This window comes from Zosterops lateralis (genome assembly GCF_965231275.1).
Source record: "Zosterops lateralis genome assembly, chromosome: 8".
Taxonomy (NCBI): Eukaryota; Metazoa; Chordata; class Aves; order Passeriformes; family Zosteropidae; genus Zosterops; species Zosterops lateralis.
Window position 1 is genome coordinate 14,363,804 of NC_139768.1, and position 17,586 is coordinate 14,381,389.

The 17,586-nt window shown below is 51.3% G+C and overlaps 1 protein-coding gene across 1 annotated transcript in view; it reads left to right on the forward strand.

Moving 5' to 3' along the window:
• HPSE2 (heparanase 2 (inactive)) overlaps window positions 1-17,586 on the forward strand; it is a gene marked incomplete at its 3' end in the record, with an annotated part of 106,461 nt that overhangs the window by 82,283 nt on the left and 6,592 nt on the right. Inside the window, exons 6-9 of the mRNA XM_083866340.1 lie at window positions 625-672; window positions 8,664-8,757; window positions 11,273-11,379; window positions 12,170-12,284. Of these exons, the coding sequence (XP_083722466.1) occupies window positions 625-672; window positions 8,664-8,757; window positions 11,273-11,379; window positions 12,170-12,284 (364 nt within the window). The remainder of the gene's footprint in view (window positions 1-624; window positions 673-8,663; window positions 8,758-11,272; window positions 11,380-12,169; window positions 12,285-17,586) is intronic.

A 17,586-nucleotide genomic window follows, 5' to 3' on the forward strand; every position in this document is an offset into this window, starting at 1 on the left:
TGCACCCAGGTTAGAATCCCATCAGTTTGCTAACAGCCAATGCCAAAGAAAGAGTCAAAAAAAGGAAAGCACTTAGCAGTATTAGTCCAGCTTTTCCTTCCTTCCTCAGGAGCTTCCTGAGCTGGAAGTGGGATTTTTGTACCTAATAGTTTTGCTGGGTTTTATTTCCATTTTCTTCCACTTTCCAGTCCTTGCTTGAATCCAGGCAAAGAGCTCCTCAGATTAAATACATATTGGGGGCTAAGAAGTATCTCCTTTTAAGATGGACATTTAAAACATGTTATTGAGAGTTGTTCAAGTCACAGAACTTAATACATCCCTCAAGATCTTGTTCCTGAAATGCTGTTGTGTCCTGAAAACTCACCCCACCTGCTCTAAAATTATGCCCAAAGCTCTGCTGCCAGTTGTGTTTCACTTCATAGATCTCAGCTGTGCTTGCTACAAACATTTGGATCAAGTAGAATTTATTTCTTCTATTTAAAGACACAAAGGCTTCATTAGAAGGTATTTGTGGGTACAGTGGCCACCTTTAGTATCTCGTGATGTAGGATGAGCATTGATTGTTTCAGGATTTCCCCTGTGGCAACACTGGGCTTATCTGGTTTCTTCCTCTGTTTCCCATAGGTTCATGAAAGTGGCCGGCGGCACGGTGGATGCTGTTACCTGGCAACAGTAGGTATTCACCATTCCTTCTATTTTCCAACACTCAGAGCAGTGATCACAGATGCTGGGAACAGAGCTGATGTGCTCTCTGGGTGTCCAAGGGGCAGATGTGCTACAGCCACCTCCTGTCCTGCTGAATTTAAACAGGTGAAGGAGGCTCTGCCCTTCTTTCTTGAGCCTCTCAAACAATTACAGGAGTGGATGTAATACCCTATCCCTCTGTAGCTGAGACACAGGATAAAAATACCACTGCCTGCATGCCTGGTCTGCCAGATTGCTGGAAAGAGAGCTCTGAACTGGATTGCTGAGTCTCCAGAGGGAGCTGGGAGGACAGGCAGCTCCAGGCATGGCCTGGGTAGGGACAACAAGGAGGCAAAAGCCACATGTGACAGATGTATGGGACTACCTCAAAGCCCTTTTTCTTTCACCCCACTCACTGTCTCATGTCCACTGGCCCGAATCTGGCTCATCCAGATGAGGGAGAGGCATCTTAGTCCAAAGGTAAACACATAATGGCCCAGGCCCCACTCTGCTTTGTAAGGGTGTCCACTGACATACCACTGTGTCCTACATGCAGGTGGAGCCCCAGGAGCAGATATCAGTTAAAAAGGGATGAACATCCAAGATCCTACCCCAGCTGAGGCTGAAAGAGATAATGTTACCTGTTTTTCCTCCTGGTCCTACCAATGCTGCATTTCAGAAGAGCAAAGGAAGCTCTGAGCTGTAGCACTGAGTGTAACAAGCACCATGTTCAGGGAGAGGTTTTCTTATTTGAGGGAAAATCCAAAAAATATCTTTTTCTTCCTCTTATTTCCACCTGCCCCAGTTTGCATGCTGTGGCCAGAGGTGGGCTCCCCAGCAGGCTGAGGCTCTCTGCAGTGGGAGTGCAAATGCCAATGCAAAGGTGAGGCACTGCACAAGCACAGCAGTGACCACCAAAACTGACAGCAAGAGAATTTGTGGGGCAGGCAGGACTCTCTCCTATCACAGAAAGGACAGATTTCAGAGACAAGTATTCACTGGAGGAAAAAAACTATGGTGAGACCATTCTGTTCTCAGAAAAAGTGGATTTGCTGTCATGCTGGGTTACACTTCCCATGCATGACACTGGCCTGAGCAGGGAGCCAGGGCCTCAGGTCCAGGGTGTGCTTGAGTGTACTGCCTACAGCTCTTGCTCCCAAGCTGATTCTTCACAATGAGGTCCTCAGGCTGCTTTGCTGAAGTGCAATAGTGGGGCTTGTAAATCCATCACTTGTAAAGGCCCTTGGAGACCTGCTCTTAAGTAAAGCTCAGTGGGGTTTAACATAAGAGGTTTTCCTGCAAGTGCAGCCATGGTTTCTGTGTCTGTGTGTTAACCTTGGAGGCTTCTGCAGAAGCAACTGTTGGCATCTTAGAGGGGCTTATAGCACCAGACATGATCAGCAACCTGTAAGTCCTATTCCCTGCCAGGCAGCAGCAGCTTGCTGCAAGGGGGACTGTGGGGTAGCAGAGCAGTTGGAGCAGGATTTGTGTTACTTACAGGCTCATGCTGTGCAATGATGATCTATGTCTCCTCTGGGAATTTGCTTTTCATGATTACACGATGTGCTGATCGCATTTACTTAGTCCAGGAATTTGCTTTCTGCAACAGAGCTTGATGGCTGGGCCAAGCCCTTGGATGAGTTGAAGGAACAATCTTCCAGGCTTCAGATGTGGAGTTTCATCTGGTGTGCAGGGAATCTGCCTGCATGGCTGCTTTGAAACCTTTTCTTATAGGATCAGTCTGAAGTGCTTGTCAGGTCTGGTGCTGAAGCAGCAGCTTGTGGTTGGGAAGGTTGGTGCAGCTCCCCACAAGGGTCAGTAGAGCTGAGCTGCTGCCTGCTGACCCATTTCCACTGCACTGTTCCTGCTTCTCCCCCAGGCAGTGTTTGCAGCTCTGGAGATAGCACTCATATGTGATTGTGAGGACTGGCAATGGCCACAGCTCTGAGCTGGGCTTCTGTACTGTTTATGAATAAATGTCAAAACAGTGTCTCATCCCTCTGCTCCAAACAGCAAAACAAAACAAAACAAGTTCCTTTGTATCCAAGAAGAAAATTATTAGCAGGAAACTAAACTTCTGTCTAATTTCAAGTATGAGTATTTTGGTTCCAAACCCTAACGTTCTCCTGGGATATTGCTTATAAATTTGTCAAATCTGTTATTCTTTTGAAAATTCTGTGCTCAATCCAGAAAGGGAATTGAGAAGGGAATATATTGCAAGGAGCCCTAATTCTCTGTGTGAAGCAGAATGTATCTGAAATTTAATTGATAGAAAAGTTACACTGAGTAGAAATAGGCAGGTCACCAGTGAGCCTCACTCACTCAACTGAGTATGGTTTCACTTACATACATAACTCAGCATATGTGCCTCCTCCTTCAGAAGTAAAGTGTTGCTGGAGAGGGATGTGTGAATGGCTTCAAAGTGCTCAGGGAATTTCCTCTAAAAGAGGGTGTGACAGTGGCTCCAAGAGCTTTGGCATTTCCCTGGTGATTTAGATTGTTATGGTTGGTTATGAGTAAATGCAGACCCTGTCAGCCTTTGGATGTGGGTTTCCACTGCTCAGAATCCTCCCCACAGACATCTCTTTGCTCTGCACTGGTGTCCTCACACATGGTGAAGATTCCTTGTCCATTTAAACCTGCAGCTGTGCCCAGCTCCATCCCTGGGCACACTCTCTCAGTCTGAACTGGTTTTCCATTTGAAGTCTTGCACACAGCTCCAAGTTTGTTATCTTTAATGGGCAAATCCTCATGCAATGCTCTTCTGAAACACAAATCTCTATTACTTATGGGGAGAGTAAATGTTTACATCTTCAAAACCAGTGGACATCTGTCCTTGTGGCTTCTTGGAGAACGCCACCTTCTCTTCCAAGATACGAAGTCACTTGTCTTATGTGGCAAATCAGAGGTGCCAGACACACAGGGATGTGTGAGATGTTTCTTAAAATGCTTTTGCCTGGCTTGGTTTGGGTGGCCAACCAAAATTGATTTGGATGATCTCTTCTGGCCTAATCATGTTGAGTGTGCAGAGGGAGATGTTCATGGGCAGTAGCACAGGGCAGATTTCCCAAAGGTGCCAGGAGAGAGTTTCCCAGCATGGGCACACCCACCAGTGTATATACCCAGGGTGTATATTTGAGCTCGCATCAGCCCACTGCAAGTGCTCAGAGTGCAGTGTCTTCACAGGCTGTGCCTGGAGGAAGGGGCTGCAGAAAGGAGTCTCTGACCCATTTGTACCCATGTGGTGGTTTTAAGGTCAAACCCACTACAACCTGTAAATAAACCTGGTCAGGGCACTGCTTTGCCCACTGGCTTGCAATCCTCTTCACTGCCTGATGGAAGGAACAGTTCCTGGCAGCACCATGGCCCTGGCCACCAGCACATTTCCAGGCAATGTCAGGGCAAGGCTGGGGAGATGGCACAGGCCAGGGATGGCTCTCAGTGGTGGGATGGGCAAATGCATCTTGTCTGGGGGTAGAGAAAGGCGTGGATGTGAGTTGTGCCTTTGGGGCCAGGGAAGAGCCCCCAGTCACTCTTCATCAATGCATTTATTAGTTGACTGGAGGTGGGCAGCACCTCTCATCTGTGCCTGCAGATCTTTGGAAGGAGCAGGATCCTGCCTCTCTTCTCCATGAGAAGCAGGATGGCTGCCCCATGTCCTGTGGTGCAGACACCCTCTCCTCAGGAAGATGCTCATGGCTCAGGGTCACCTGTCAGCAGAGGTGTCTCAGTTTCACAGCTGCAGTGGCAGCAGGGTGTCATGCTGACCATGAGGGTCTGCCCTGCTCCATGTCCCTGGCAGGCGGGTGCCCTAATTCCAAGCAGACTCTCCCTGTAGCAGCAGGCAACAAAGTAGATCCGGAAATTCCTGAGCTTTGGGAAGTGGGCTTTAATGTAATTAACTGCAACAGAAGAAGAGGTCAGATAATAGGGGCAAAGGTTTCTCTTTAAAATGAAGGAGGATGTAAATGAAACCAGCTGCCTAGGAGTCAGTGCACTGCCTTCATTAAACATGGTACAATGCTTATGGTCCCATGCAGCAAATCATGGATCTTGCCAGAAAACCATTTTAAATGCAACACAAGACCTGGAGGTGAAAGGACAGAGACATGTAGCCAGCCTCCAAATTGCCCAAGTGCTCTGGTGCCTGGCACTGTCCCTCTCTGGGAGGCAGTGGGGAGCTCTGTGCAGCCTGGCCATACAGCCTGCTCGAGAACAAGGGTATTTCTGACTGGCAGCTCTGTTCAGCCCTGCCTCACTACTGTTATCAGCTCATCTTTGTCCCATGTTACAGTTCCATCCAAGGATGGAGGCCAGGAATTGGGTGGTTAATTTTGTAGCACTGGCATAAATTCTTGCCCAGCCCTTAGCTGAGTCCTTCCCCTGCACCATGCTCTGGTTTGGCCACCTCTGGAGCAGCCCAGTCACACCTCCCTTTGCAAAGTGTGCTGATCTCATCCTGGCATATGGCATAGTCAAGTGATGTTTTTAGAAATGGGGTAATGTAAGTGGAGCAGGGAGAATTTGTCTCTGCTTTGTGTAATAGGCATCCAAAGTATAATAGGGCACCCAAAAGTAGACATACATTGCCCTTCCTTCAAGATGTATGTCTCATCTGGGATTTAGTCGCTAGATCCCTCTTTTCCTTGGCTGGCTCTTCCCATGCTCTTGCAGACTGTTCACAGAGATAGTGGGACACATCAAGCTGTAGGACACAATGGCCCAGCTCTGTATATAATTGGCCATATCCTCTCCTGAATTATGAGAAATGGCATGGTCAGTGCTCATGGCATGCATGCTGATGTCTCCTAGGCTTCAGGGCCAATTCTGTTGCTGAGCCATACCCAGAGCCCACTGAAAGAACTGTCAGCCTCTGTTGGAGACAAACAGCTTGTTCAAGAACTACATGTTCTTTGCCTCTCCAGAGTCGTGGCTGACAGAGACCCTTGCCTATGCTGGGAGGGTCTGTCCATTCATCCCCTTGCCCAGCTTAGGAGAGGAGGATGTGAGTGCCATGGACCCCAGGGCTGGCTCAGGTCAGCTGCCTGGGAGATATTTATCAGTGCTGGATATCTCTGCAGCTGCTGCTGGCTTTTTTGGAGGTTGAAGAGTTGTAACTGTTTTAGGTTGTTGGACTGTTTGTTTTTTTAAAGTCAAGTGCACTGAGTCATTGTAAATATCAGCAAAGCTGCAGCTTTTACTCCAAGGAATAATCCACGCCTAATGAGCTCTTCTCCAGCTTTAAAGGCCTGACAGTTGTTTGCATTTTGTGGATTTCTATACTGCCTATACTGATGGTTAAAGCTGCCAAAAGGAAGTGCCCTTAACTCAATGAGATGAAGCCTACAGCTGGAAACTCATTCCTGAGTAGCCAGGTATCAGCACAGACCTCAGTTCCTCTCTCTTCCTCACAGGCCTTGTGCAACTGGTGCCATTTTCCCTTTTTCCTCATCTGAGGAGGATGAAACTACCTGTTGGCAACTGAGGACTTCTCAGGCAGATTCGCAAGAGATCCATGCCCATTTTACTGAAGCTTGTAATTATCTTCATGCTCTGTTTACACACCCAAAGCAGAAGTGGTCCACTCTTCATGCCACCAGGAAATACGCCACTAAGAATTCTTGATATTGAAGAAGGAATCCTGATACTTTATTTCTGCCCTTCATACCTCTACCAGTCTCTGCTTCTTCGGGTTGTTAATGAAGGTGTCAAAAAAAAAAAAAAAAAAAAAAAAAAAAAAAAAAAAAAAAGTGTCTATGGCACATATTCCAGAGTATTTCTGTTCCCTATAGGGTCTGAGCTGTATGAGCTGTACATCTTCCAAGCTGCCTCCATGTGATTTCTGGGAGGACAGTGCCTCCTCCTCTGGGTCTGCTGCTGGTCCTCTCCCCTTGGCAGTAGAGCAGCATGTCAGAGCACACCTTGTGCTTGAATGAGGCGGTGAGGAGGTGCAAGCTTGTCTTTGCTCTCTGAGAAGTTTATCCTGAGTTCTGGGACCATACTGGCCAAGGAGCTAAACCCTGCAGAAAACCTGATGCATTGGAGGGGTCATACACAGACTGTGGTGGTCTACCTAACTCCATCTTTTCCCTATGAATGCAACTTTTTTTTATGTCTCTCAGCCAGTTTTCAGCCCAGGTGATGGGGTTTTTAGTCCACAGCAGTCTGAAAAAGTAATTTCTGTTCAGTTTTTAAGTGTGGTGCTAAAATCCAAACATCTGCCATCCCCAGAGAACACTGCTTTGTAATTTTGTCTTAAAAAGTAATCTGTGTAAACCCCAGCACTGCCTGCTGCTCACAGATCTGCTTTCCTCCCAGCAGCCAGTGGTTCGATGGTGTGTAAGTGATCAGAATGATTTTGAACACTTCCTAAATTCTCCCTGGAGATTATCTCTGCCCTTGGCACCTTCCAATCACCGTGGATCTACAGAAATGCCTCTTGCCTCCTCACCCAGGTCACACAATGTTGGGGAGTGCCTGGCATGTTCCTGTGCTTTGCTGGGGCCACAGCTGGGACTGCACGCCGGGGGGAGGGTTGACAGAGGAGGTTCTCCTTGTTGAATGCATTTGCAAGTTGAGCCTGTAATAGAATTCTGCTTTGGGACAGTTAGGGACTTGGAATGGGGACATACAAAAATCCTCTCCAAGCACTTGTGCATGTTGCACATGTGCCAGGTGCTCTGTCTCAGGCTGAGTTCCCCTACAGCATCCTTTGGGGATCTTCCTGCATTCCAGCACCCAAGTGAAACAGCCACTACAACTGCTACAGCTGCTCTCTGGTGCAGATGAGATGCATGTCATAGAGAAAGCAGCCCTGGAAAGGTGAATCTACCTTTCTTCAGAGCCCAGATCTTTAGCCCATTATGCATCCCAGCACCCACAGCTGGACTGGGGTCTGCAGGGAGGGAGAAGGGTCTGTGCAACTGGTGAAATCCGAGTGGATGTAGATCCAGTGAGGGATGGGAGCCAATGACTAATCCCCACCAACCTCATCCAGAGCTGCTGCTGGTCCTGGGAATCTCCATCCCCCCAACATGGCTCTGACATACTCTGGGGCTTGCTGTGGTGAGTGCTGATGCACAATGCAGATTTGGGTGGAGAAGGTTCATAAAGTTTCTCTTGCAAACCTATTTATCAGAAAAAGGGTCAGCCCAGGGGTATGCCAGTGTGTGTTGTAGCAGGCATCCTGTTCCCTGCAAGACTGGCAAGAATCTCTGGGAGATGTAAATGGCAACTTATCATTGAATGGAGGAGAGGTGACAGCCCAAGACTCTTCCTCAGGATGAGCAGGTTGGGATTACTTCTAGACACAGGGTATGTGCAGTCAGGAGAGAATGCTTCACCTTATGTCCTGGAGCCAGGAGACAGCAGTGAGACATTTCAGAGCCTTCCTCTCACACTTAGAGACAGATGATTCACATTGTTATGGGCAGCACTGTAGCTGTACTTCATAAAATCAAGCACATGGAGAGCAGGAATCAGCCCCCTGTATGGGAAACACTCCCTGGCATTCATAGGCCAGAAGGTATTTCTGTGAGAGCAGGAATTCCTCTGCTGGTAACAGGCACAACGTTTCTTGACAGGGGAATTAATCTATTGAATTTTCTGGAAGAGCAAGCAAAGAAGGTGTAGGTTGTGCAAGAGTGCTTCAAAGCCTTTGCAGGTGCCATTTTGCTCCCAGCCTTTAGAATACTGCCCCAGAGTTTCACCAGCAAAAGTTAAGAAATTTCAAAACTTCCCATGCTTCCTGAAGTGCAGGATGCTCAGTGTTCAGGGTGTCCACCTTACATCCTGCTTTGAAGACTGAAGCATCTGCCAGGCAGGCACGGTCAGAGGGCCAGGATAGGACAAGGTGCAAGCAGGGACCCCCCAGAGCAAAGGAAGCTTCTTGGTATGGGACAGCAGCAGAACAGGAGGACATGGTCTGGGGGCAGAGATACTTTCAGCTGTCTGACCTTGTCTTCTTATTTTCCTTCCAGTTACTACATTGATGGTCGAGTGGCCAAAGTGACAGATTTCCTGAAAACACGCCTGTTAGACACACTCTCAGACCAGATCAGGAAAATCCAGAAGGTGAGTGAGTGCAAAGGGTCTGCAGGGGCAAGGGGACACCATGCCAGCAGTGCCTGGCTGTGGCACAGAGCTCAGCATCGACACACTCCCAGGGGAGCTGCTGTGGGGAAGGGAGGGAGAGTGGCTGCCCAGGGCACGGGGTGAAACACCAGGCAGCACAAAGCCTGGCCCCAGGCTGGGATGTGCAGTGGGTTTTGAGGGAAGTGGCCACAGGCTCCAGCACAGCATGGGCTGTGCAGGTGTGCTGGGACACAGGCTGGATGCACAGGGCAGGAGCAAACACCATGCAAAGCCCTGCTAAGGCAGCTGACTGGCTTGAGTCTCCCATCTGTCTGTTCTTGAAGGGAGCAGCATGTAATGAGGGTGAAATTGAACTTGCTCCCCAGAACAAGGAGAGGAGTGAGCAGCCAGGTGATGCCAAACCTTCCTGAGCACAGCTGGTGCCATGTCTGCTCAGGAGGGGCCTCCTACCACCACATCTTGCCCCACTTGCTCACAGTGCCTGGAAATGCTGCTTGCAAAGTAGTGACAGTTGCATTCCCACAGTGTTTTTCACTGGTGGAGAATTGTGACCATTATGAACTAGTGTCCTTTCTCCTTGATGATCCTGTTTTGACTGTGTCAAAAAACCCAGTTGTTGCTGGCCTCTGGTGTCAGTGCATGGCTCTGCCTGGCTCATGAGTGCTCTTTTCCTCACTGGTCCAGGGGACCCAGCTCACACCTCTAACAATGGGATACATGACAGGGGCTTTGCAGGGTCCCCCTGCTTTGGCTGGTAGAGAGGTCAGGGCTGAGACTGACACATTCAGCTGTCAGTCCTGGAAGAAATAAGGAACACCTAGAGAGAAAAAAGGCCTTAGGGACTAGAGGAGATGTCCATCCATCTGTCTTGTCTAGGTTTTCAAATCTTACCACTCACTACAATGTCTCACTTGTAATTCCTGCAGGGAGAAACCATAGAATGAGTAAACAACTCAAAGCGGCCCTGGGAAAGGGGATGAGAGGGTCAGTGCAGAAAAGCTGCAAAGGAGGAGAGAAGCTGCTTGCTGAGCCCTCTGGCACAAGCTGGGAGACATCCATGTATGTGGATGATACTCCTGCTGCAGAGGAGGCATGGCACAGTGGCCAGTGGAATCACTGTGGGGCAAGCAAGAGACACCAGCTGACCCACCCCCACGGGTATCATGCCCTGCCAAAAATCATGACATGTGTCCCACCTCTGCTGCAGGTTGGAACCTGCTAGGAATGCAGTGGGACTCCATCCATCCCCAGACCAGAAGCAGCAAAGAGCTGCCCTTGGTGCAGTTTAGGGCAACCCTCACATCCATGGGCCAGAATTTGGTCTGCACAGAGCAGGGCTGGAGAAGGCTCTCCTGGGAATGCCAGTGTGGCTGAGCAAAAGCACAGCACTGGGTGCTAATAGCCTCCAGCTTGGCTCTGAGTCCGTGCATCCTGCCGGGGCTGATTAGAGCAGCTGGACTTGTCCACTTCCCTGTTTTATTGCTTCCTCTCAGACCGGGGAAGGTGGCGGGCTTAGATAATTACAGGCAGGATGCCAACACCTCTGGGGCTTCAGTCAGGGTTGTCGACTCTCATAGGCTGTGAGTGGGAGGCAGCCCAGAGCTGGCGTATTTAACATCTTTGAGGGATCCCAGTCCATCCAGCACATTCCAGCGCTCCTCACTAATGGGGCAGGATCCATCAGGCTGTGCAGAGCACTCCTGGGGCCACTGGGTTTGCAGACATCTGGTCTTGGGAGCTTGTCACCCAGCCTGGAGAAGTGGGATTGCAGGAGAGGGGACAGGGTGTGGTGCCGAAGGTTGCTCAGGCTGGGAGAGGGCAGCTCTGGCCATCTAAGCCCTCCTGTCCCATCTGGAATCTCACAGGTGTCTGCACTGCTGGCTGAAGCCTTTAAGGGGTGGGCCAGCATGCTCAGACCTGCATGTCCTACCTGTGCCATGGACTCCTCAGGTGGCAAAGCAGCCCCCGCTCAGCTGTGGGACTATTTGTGACTGAAGAAATCCCACTGCTTTCTCCTTGAGTGCTCATCCACCTTTAATCCACGTGGCTCCAGTATGTGGCCCAGTGTTCCCACACTGCAGAGCCATTGGGGCTCGGGGGCTACCTATGGCTGGCAGCCACCTGGGGGTATGGAGGTATGAAAGGGGGTATGGAGAGCTCAGGTGACATGAGAGGGCAGTCTGTGGGACAGAGTGCATGGGGAGACCACAGGGGAAGAGCAGGATCTGGGACTGGGAACATGAGAGTACATCTGGGAGCAGCTCCAGAAGATGCAAGGGGATGTGTGGCAGTGGCAGGAAAGAGTGAGGAATAGTCTCCCACCACCCAAGGTAAAGACACAGAGCAACATGCCCTGGCCAGGCAGGCACTGACTGTCCAGCAGCACCATCACCAAAGGGCTCCACAAGTCTTCCCATGAGACAGGAGATGTATGCCTTGGCTTCAAATCCCAGGTTCACCAGAGTAATTTTGGTTGCTTGTGTCTCTCACACAGGTAGTGAACACATACACACCAGGGAAGAAGATCTGGCTGGAAGGTGTTGGCATGACCTCAGGTGGAGGCATGAACAACCTCTCCGATTCATATGCAGCTGGGTTCCTGTGAGTGACACTGGCTTGCCAGCACCAGGGCACTGCCACCCTCATGGGCTCTGCAGGCTGAGGTGCTGCAAAGGCACTGCAGCTGGAAGAGGGCGAGCTCCAGGCCTAGAGACCCCCTCAGTACCCCCAGCAGCCTGAGTATTGTTAATTTCTCCATTTCATACCTATTACCCCCCCTCAGCTCTGCTTTGCATTTTCTCTCCTTTGAAGCTACAAGCATTCCTGGCTCCTGGGGCTTGTCCACTGGCACAGCCCCATGGCCTGGACAACCTGCTGCAAAGCCCCAGTTCAGATCTTCAGAGCTGATGATGAAAGATGGAGGAAGATCATCTAAGTTTTTCAGGGAAGCACAGGGACATGCCTGGGCTATCAGGGCTGTGGCAGGCTGTGAGAGTTGAAGATCTTTCCCAGAGAATGTGAGAAGACAGACCACTGCAAAAGTCTGGTCTGCCCTGCTCATACAGAGAGTGCAGAGTGCTGGCAGGCTGGAGGAGCACCCAGGCTCTGGGCAGAGGGCTGAGATATGGGGGTGCACACAGGGGCTCAGGCATGGGTTTGAGATGTGCAAGTTGGGCACAGCTGGGGCAGGGGAAGAGACATGCAGACTTGCTGGGACAGAGATAGTGGGAACCAATTAATGCCCAGCTCACAAAACCATCCAGAGGCTTCAGCTTAGGAGCTGGAGCAGGGATCAGGTTGGATGCATGAGAGCAGCTGTGCCACTGGGACCAGGCAATCCCCCCATAGTGTTCCCCCCATGGTGCCCTGGCTCTGTTCCCTCTGTCCCCAGGTGGCTGAACACGCTGGGTTTGCTGGCCAGCCAGGGCATCGATGTGGTGGTGCGGCATTCCTTCCTCGACCACGGCCACAACCACTTGGTGGACCAGAACTTCAACCCCTTGCCGGTAGGTCTGCCCAGGGATGTCATGTTGGTGCTGGCTTCTTCTTGCACATTTGGGGGGGTTCTCTCCTTGTGGTCTCTCTTAACCCTGCTGGAAAATTCATTTTCCAGATCCATTCCTTATAGTGTTAATAGGATGTCAAGTGCAACATGTTGGAGGCAGATGGGAGAGCAATACCTCTGTAGCTGAAATTCCATCTAATGCCCCAGGGCTGGTAGCACAGGAGAGAGGCTGGTACCACTGAGGGGTACCAGGGCAGGCCAGTAAGTTGGAGGGACAGATAGGGCAGGCAGCTGAATCTCTCATGTTGAGCTGGCCCAAGGGAAGCCAGGCTGGAGCTTCAGCACCTGATTTCAGATTTCTAGAAGCCAAGGAGAAAGATTCACAGCAAGCAGTTGTCCTCATCTGTGCCCCAAAACATCCCTCATTCTTCAGAAACACCTGGGCAGAGGGGAACTCACAGAGCACATGGTGCTGATAAGGAAACCATATGAAAAATCCTGTTAAAAATAGCAGGTTTCCTTTTTCTCTGGGGTTAGTAAATATACTGCCTTGTAAGAAGAGAGCCTGGCAGAGCATCTGGGTGCTCTGCATCTCTCCTAGAAGGGATTTATTGGTCCATGACCCAGCAAGACACTGTGAGCAGGTTGTCCATCCCTGTTGGAGGTGCAGGACCCTGACACTGTGAGCCTGCCCTTGATGCTGTGCTGGTATCTCAGGGCTGGCTGCAGGGGAGCAAAGTCTGAGGGAACTGCATCTCAGCTCTGCCTACTCAGGCAATGAAAACAGCATCCCTGCAAAAGCATCCCTGAGCATCAGGCTGGCTTCGGGGAGCAAACCAGTGAGCAGGAGAGCATGGTCCACTGCCTGTGATGCTCTGCTGGGGCACCTTGGTCTGCTCCCACATGCAGCCTTCCAGCAAGCATACCTGCCAACTCTGGGGGGAGCCTGGGGGACTTTGAGCTTTTTTTGAGATGAACCTGAGCTCACAGCTAGCACTTGATGGATTTCTCCTGAAGAGCCAATTTCCCTGCCTAAGCCACATCATCCCCTTTCCCAGGGTTTCAGAGCCCCCTGGTTTGCTCCTGGCTGGATGGGTGCAGGCCAGCTCCTGCCTGCTGGGTGCACGAGGGTAGCAGATGGCTGTGGCCAGCCCTCCTGGCACGGCGGGGCAGCAGCCCCAGAGCGGCTGTGGAAGGAGTGCAGTTCAGAACGGGATTAAAGCCAGGGAAGGAGTTAGAGAAATAAACCCCAGGCTGTTAAACACAATGGAAGTCTTTAACTGGGATTTTGCTGTTGTTTTAAAGATAAATCTCCCAATAAGTTGGTGCCAGTTGCTGTCATGATTGTTTCCTCACTCTCCCGTGTGCTTCAGCACTGATCCCACATCCCACCCCTGCGCTCCTGCACAAACTCCGGCAGGTGCTTCCACAACCTCTTCCCCTCCACTCCTGTGCTATAAAAGAGCCACAGGCAGGTGAAAATAGACAAAGGGTTTAAAAGCTGCAAACACCGTAAAGCCCAGCAAGACCGGGCCGTGACCTGCTCCGCGGGACAGCGGCTGCTCTTTTCCCGTGGGAGCTATCAGGAAGATAAAAGCCGCTGGCTGTACCTGTGCGGGGCGGCGGCGCTGTGAAATACAATCTGCTCATTAGCTGCCATGACAAAGAGGTTTCTGCACGCCGGCTGGGCGTGAGGCAGCTCTCAGCTGCCTGCTGAGAGAAGGGCTGCACCGCCACGGCATCAATCACAGCTCCAGCTGGCAGCTCCTCGGGGAGCTGGGAGCCAGGCCTGGGCTCCCCATAGCACTCTTTGCACCTCCTTCTCCTCCCCTGCCACTGCTGGTGCCTGCTTGTCCAATGACAGGATGGTCTCAGGTGGCAGCAGTGTGGCCAACGGGCACTGAAGCTTCACACTGAAATTAGGAAGATGCTTACATCTCTGCTGGGCTTCCCACACACAGCTGACTCAGTTAACCAGCATCTTTTGGGACATCTTGCAAGAGACGTGGTCGTTGTGTGCCCCTCCAGGTCCTTCACCCATGGAAGGGCAGCTCGAGTGCCCATCCTGGTTGCCAGAATTGCCTGTCCACTCTCCCTCTGAGCTCAAGTGTTTTACTGCCTTGTTATTTTTGAGATAACATTTTCATGTATGGTTGGAGTGCTTTTTCTTCCTGAGTGATTGGGGCAGTCAGCTGTATAATAGTCAGAGAAGCCCTTCAAATAAAGTCTTTTGCAGGTACGGCAGTCTGCCTGCCTGCACTTAAATCTGTACATGTGTGGGAGTAAGGAGTGGAGGGAAGGAGAGCAGAAGCAGCACCAATATTCGCTCTTCACAGGGCAGTGCCTTGGAAATGCTGATCCAGCATTTAGTACCTCTAGGATCATTTCAGGCATGCAACATACATACTCTATCTCTTTCTTTAATATCTCTCTGAAACAGTCCAGAGGGAACCAATACATTTATTTCACCCCAGGCAGGCATGAGATTTCTCTTCAGATTCTTACAGAATGTTAAAGACGTTTTTCAGTGTTTTTCCACGTGACACTCACCTCTTTTTTATCCATCCTTAGTATTGATTTCTGCTCCCTTAATGTGCAATGCTGTAAGGTTATATCTATGCAGAGAAAAAACTTGGGCATATTTCTAGGCAGGGCTTGAGGAACACAAACCCCATGGAAAAGCCAAAGCTGAAAAACAGACTTCCATTTCCTGGGGCTCCTCATGGACCTTCCTCTAACGAGTATGAGCAGTGAAATACTGAGTTTGGTAGACACTTAAAAGTTCTTTTCTGCATATAAGATTCATATGCAGGATGAAAAGTCCTAGAGGGATCAAGGGTGAATCGACAGCAGGGGCTGCCTGCTCAGCTGTGGTGGTAGAAGACAATATGATATTGCCTGTGAATTGATGGTGTCCTTGAGAAAGCATCACAGCAGTGCGAAGGTCTGTGCCCAATGGTGCCGTGATCAGATGCTTGGATGCTGCGGGTGATTTTTCACCTCCTTGGCTTTGCCCAAAGGCACTGAGGAGAGCTCAGTGGGAAAGGACATTACTATCTGTCCTGGAGGAGGGAGGACCCTGGCCTCAGACTAAGTCTGTCTGACCTGTCCGGAGCACCTCTGCATTAGGGAATGGGTTGGGCCCCCAGTTTCCGGGTCCAAGGAGGCAAGGGGCCCTCCGGTGAGGTGCCAGGAGAGGGTCCCCCGGCCAGGCTCCCGTCTGCTGCACGTACGCGCTCCCCGGTGCGCTCATTAGCGGAGCCGGCTTGGCAGGAGGCGCCGCTAATCGCAGCTGAAGGTCCCAGCCGTCTCCCCAGTCGCTCCCTCTCCCGCCCCGGGCCAGGGCTGCGGGGGCTGGGTCCTCGCCCACCTGTAGCCGTGCCCACCCTGGGGGGCCACGGGAATCCAGCGGTGCTGCTGCTGCACCCGCCTATCTGCACATCCCCCGGAGTCACAGCGCTGCGCACACGCGGCCGGGCGGGCTGGACTGTGGCTGCTGTGCCCCCGCGGGGACCCTCGGCTCCAGGTCACTGTCTGCGAGAGGGTGGCCGGGTCGGACTGCAGCGTGCCATGCGCCGTGCAGGCAGAGGCACGGTCCCAAGTCTGGGAGTGACAAAGGGTGGGGAGAGGGAGCAGGTTCAATGGAGCTTGCACACACACACATGGAAGATGTTCCTGGTGACTGTAAATCTGCTGCGCGGGTGTCTGGCACCCCCATCTGCCCTGCACGTTAGAGCACTGACTCTGGTGGGAGTGATGCCTGCAGACAGAGAAGGGGTGGGAGAGGCAAAGATTGGTAGGAACTGTTGTTAGAGGACGTTTGCTCTGGCCACAGATGGGAGGGATTAAATCCCGGGCAGTTCAGGTGTGCATGGGGGGAAAGCTCTCCTATGAGATGTCAAGCTAAAGCAGGGTCTGCTGAAGGGCAGAGTGGAAATGGTGCCCTGTGGAAGTCTCCCAGCAAGCCTTGGCACAACTGCCTGGAGCAGGTTTGAGCAGGGCATCCACTCCACCACCTTGTCCTTTCTATCATGTCTCAAGGACGGAGGCACTGTCTGCTTTCTGCACCCTCTCTCCTTCCAGGAGCTCCAGGTTAGCTCTGAGGATCATTGTATCTGTGAACGAGAAGACAGATTTAAAGCAGCTAAACTCTGCTTGCTGTCACAGTGTGTTAAGGGGCCTTTCCCGCTTGGTGCACCAGAAGAAAGGTCTCTGAAGTGCATATGCATAGACTCTCAAATGGATCAAAGCCATGCTGTGGCTAGCAGCTCTGGCACCCACCCACTGGAGCTGCAAGACATGTGCAGAGCTGGAGCCGGACTGTTCCTCCTGCACTTGAGTGTGGGGCAGAGACAAACTCCATCTGGGACCAGCAGCAGCAATTTGGTCTTGGAAGGATGGACACAGCCACAGCTCACATCCCCCAGAGGCATCATGCTAGTGCTAAATCTGCCCAGCTGCTCACTGAGCCAGCACAGGACTGTGGATGAGGTGGGACAAAAAGACCATTCCCAGAGTGGATTGGTGTCCTGGAAGAACAGGAAACAGAAAATTGCATTTGGTTTCCAAGCCCTCTGATCTGGCAACTCCGCTCCCTTCCTGTAGCCTGCATCGCCTGGACCCTGTTAGGGAGAGGTGATGACAAAAGAGAGACTTGGCTGTTCCTCCATCTGCTCAGATCCCAAGAAGGTGGGGAGGCCACTGGCTGGAATGAGGCTGTGATGGACAGTAGGCAAGGGTCACATCCTACTCACCACTTTCCTGTTTCCTGGGCAGACTGTCCCCTCAGTGCCACTGATGCCTGGCAGCAATTCCTGTGGCTGCTGCTCCAATGGTAGGAATTTTGCTGTAGACTACTTGCTTGAGGAGAAAGCTGCAGGAAGATGTAAAGGCATAAGGCAACGCAGGAAAGAGTGGTGTGAGATGAAGTGTTAGCAGCCGTTAAAGCAGGAAGGAAGAGGATCAGCTTAGTGAAAGCAACAGATGCCCAGTCAGAGATGTCAGCAGCTTCAGAGGACTGGCAGTGGGACACTTGCTGGGACGTGGCCTCAGCAAAAAAGGGATTGGTCAGCATCAGCTGTTGCTTTCATGGTCCCCCCATGTGGTGGCTGGATCAAAGCAAAAGTCTGTCCTGCCCAGGAGGGGCAGAGCAGAGGGAAGAGGCAAGGGGCCACTTCACTGCAGCGTCTCTGTGTGCTGCCTCCTCTGGGGTACTCCTGCTGGTACCCCCAGCCTCTGTCAGGTCAGTCCACTTAAAGCCCCCTGGTTAGGAGCTAGAAGGAGCCTTGTTCCTCATTCATAGA